General features: G+C 51.2%; 1 protein-coding gene across 1 annotated transcript in view; it reads left to right on the top strand.

The window, feature by feature from the left end:
• LOC106820159 (arrestin domain-containing protein 3-like) overlaps positions 1 to 714 on the top strand; it is a gene marked incomplete at both ends in the record, with an annotated part of 2661 nt that extends 1947 nt beyond the window's left edge. The window contains one exon of the mRNA XM_014824702.1: positions 482 to 714. Within this exon, the coding sequence (XP_014680188.1) occupies positions 482 to 714 (233 nt within the window). The remainder of the gene's footprint in view (positions 1 to 481) is intronic.
• Between the last annotated feature and the right edge of the window lie 1582 nt (positions 715 to 2296).

Genomic DNA, 2296 nt, shown 5'->3' with positions numbered 1-2296 from the left:
AGTAGTAGTAGTAGTAGTAGTAGTAGTAGTAGTAGTAGTAGTAGTAGTAGTAGTAGTAGTAGTAGTAGTAGTAGCATCAGCAGCAGTAGCAACAGCAGCAACAGCAGTAACAGCAGCAGTAGCAACAGCAGCAGCAGCAGCAATCATGGTTCAGAACGCGGCCGGACTCTACTGGCTTTGTCTGAAGAGCAGTGACATCTGTTTTGATGCGGGCACACGACCGGCCGCGCCCACTTGCCTTCCAATTAGGTTAGACAGCATTTGCGGCTCGCAATCAAGCCCTGTTTCATAGTCCGGCTTTTCTCACGGAGCTCCGGCCAGTGTGCATTACAGAGAACAAAAATGCGAGCAGCCGATTACATGCACGTGCCACATGAGACAGCGGGCCCCGTTTGTATACGTAACATAAATAATTAGGCGTCCGCGAAGCATTTTTCGCTGTCGCTCTCATCCTTATTTTCTCTCGCTCATACCGTTGCAGACAAAACGGAAGAGGTGGGTAACATACCGATCCTGTTGAAGGGGAATCACAGGATTTCCTTCAATTTCCCACTTCCCGAGACTAGCCTACCGGGATCCTTCGAGAGCAGGTTGGGTACGGTGCGATATTGGATCAAGGCTGTGCTAGACATTCCTTACGCGTCACCGCCGCAAGGAATGAAATATTTTACCATAATTGGACCCTACATTGACTGCATGGACGAGAGATACTTGGTAAGCATTTAATGTCGCCGCCGCTTCCTGCGACGCGGCAAACCTTACTCCTTCTCTCTCTCTTTCTCTCTCTCTCTCCCTCGCCCTCTCTTTATTTATTTTCTCTCGTTCCCTGTCCCTTCTCTCCCTCGCCCTCTCTTTAATTATTTTCTCTGCGCGTTCTTCTTGTCTCTTCTCGTTCTTGTCTCTCGTCTTCTACTCCGGTCTCTCGTTCTCTCTGTCTCTCTCTGCTCTCTCGGCGCGCGCGCGTTCGTCTCGTCCCTCTCGCGTTCTCTTCTCTCTCTGCCCTCTCTCCTCTGCTCGCTCTCGTCCCACCCTCCTCCCGCCTCTCTCTGTATCTATCTATATGATCTCCCTCCTGGTCCGCCTTTCTTGCTCTCTCTCTACCGCTCCCCTCTTTCTTCGCGGCGCTAGACGCACGTACTGTGATGCGTCTCACCAGCACAGCCGACATCCCCGCTGCCCGCATTCACTCGTCTAGACTCTAGACATATCGCAAACCTCGTCACACACACACACACGCGCGCGCGCGAGCCACCCATTTTCATATGTCAGTCGAACGAAAATCCCTCTCTAATGCCGATCTCATTCGCCGGGATTTTCCCAGCGACAACGCAAGGCCGTTAAACTGAATATAAATTCGCGAGCAAACACCTGGTATTCATTCGTCGGACGAACGACTGGCTTCACACGAGGTCTTATGTTCGCGCAATCAGCGACGATTATTTATTCTAGTAATGGGGTCGCGTATAACCTTTCATTAGACGGACGGACAGCGACAAATTTCGAGGCCGTTATAAATGGCCGCTGAGCAGGTACGATCGCTCCACATTTAATCAACGCGGGCGCAGTGACAGCCAAACACTCTATCTGTATGTGTGCGTGCGTGAGGGCGTGTGCGTGCGCGAGTGTGTGTGGGCTCACATGTGTAAGACGACGTTTACCACACTGTCCGTGGTGCAGGACGCGACGACCCGCTCGTTACCCGTCGATCGCCTTTACGTCTATGTCTCCCTGGGTACTGCCGGAACGGACCCTGGGTACGGTCCGGTATACCGGAACGTACGCTGGTAACTATCTGATATGGTTAGGGTTAGGGCTAGGGTTAGGGCTAGGGTTAGGGTTAGGGTTAGGGTTAGAGTTAGGGAGTAGGCGTAGGCGACTCCCTAGACTCGTTAGTGGAGTAGGCGAGGTACGGTCCGGCATATTAGATAGTACCAGGGTACGTTCCGGTAGTACCCTGAGGGACATAGACCCTCTCAGCCCAACTGACCTTTCATGAGCCCATGATAGATACGTATCCAGATCTATACAGACTCACAGAGGTAAGTAATCACCCGCCATGGTGCTTGTTGTAAACCCATGCCCTCACCTGTCCGGCGCCGTAATCACATATACGAGCAGGTAAACCTAATACCCACCTGAGATCGGGTGACACTACAAATCCATTAAATGCGCGGACACAAATTAGAGAGCAGTATTAGCTTTCTCGCTTGATTACTACTATAAGCTAACAGATGTGCCCTCGATTAGCCCGAGATGGAACGATTACTCTCATCGCTTCTGTATATATATATATATA

Source organism: Priapulus caudatus, unplaced genomic scaffold, assembly GCF_000485595.1.
Source record: "Priapulus caudatus unplaced genomic scaffold, Priapulus_caudatus-5.0.1 Scaffold7794, whole genome shotgun sequence".
Classification (NCBI taxonomy): Eukaryota; Metazoa; Priapulida; class Priapulimorpha; order Priapulimorphida; family Priapulidae; genus Priapulus; species Priapulus caudatus.
This window is presented reverse-complemented; position numbering and strand designations above follow the sequence as displayed.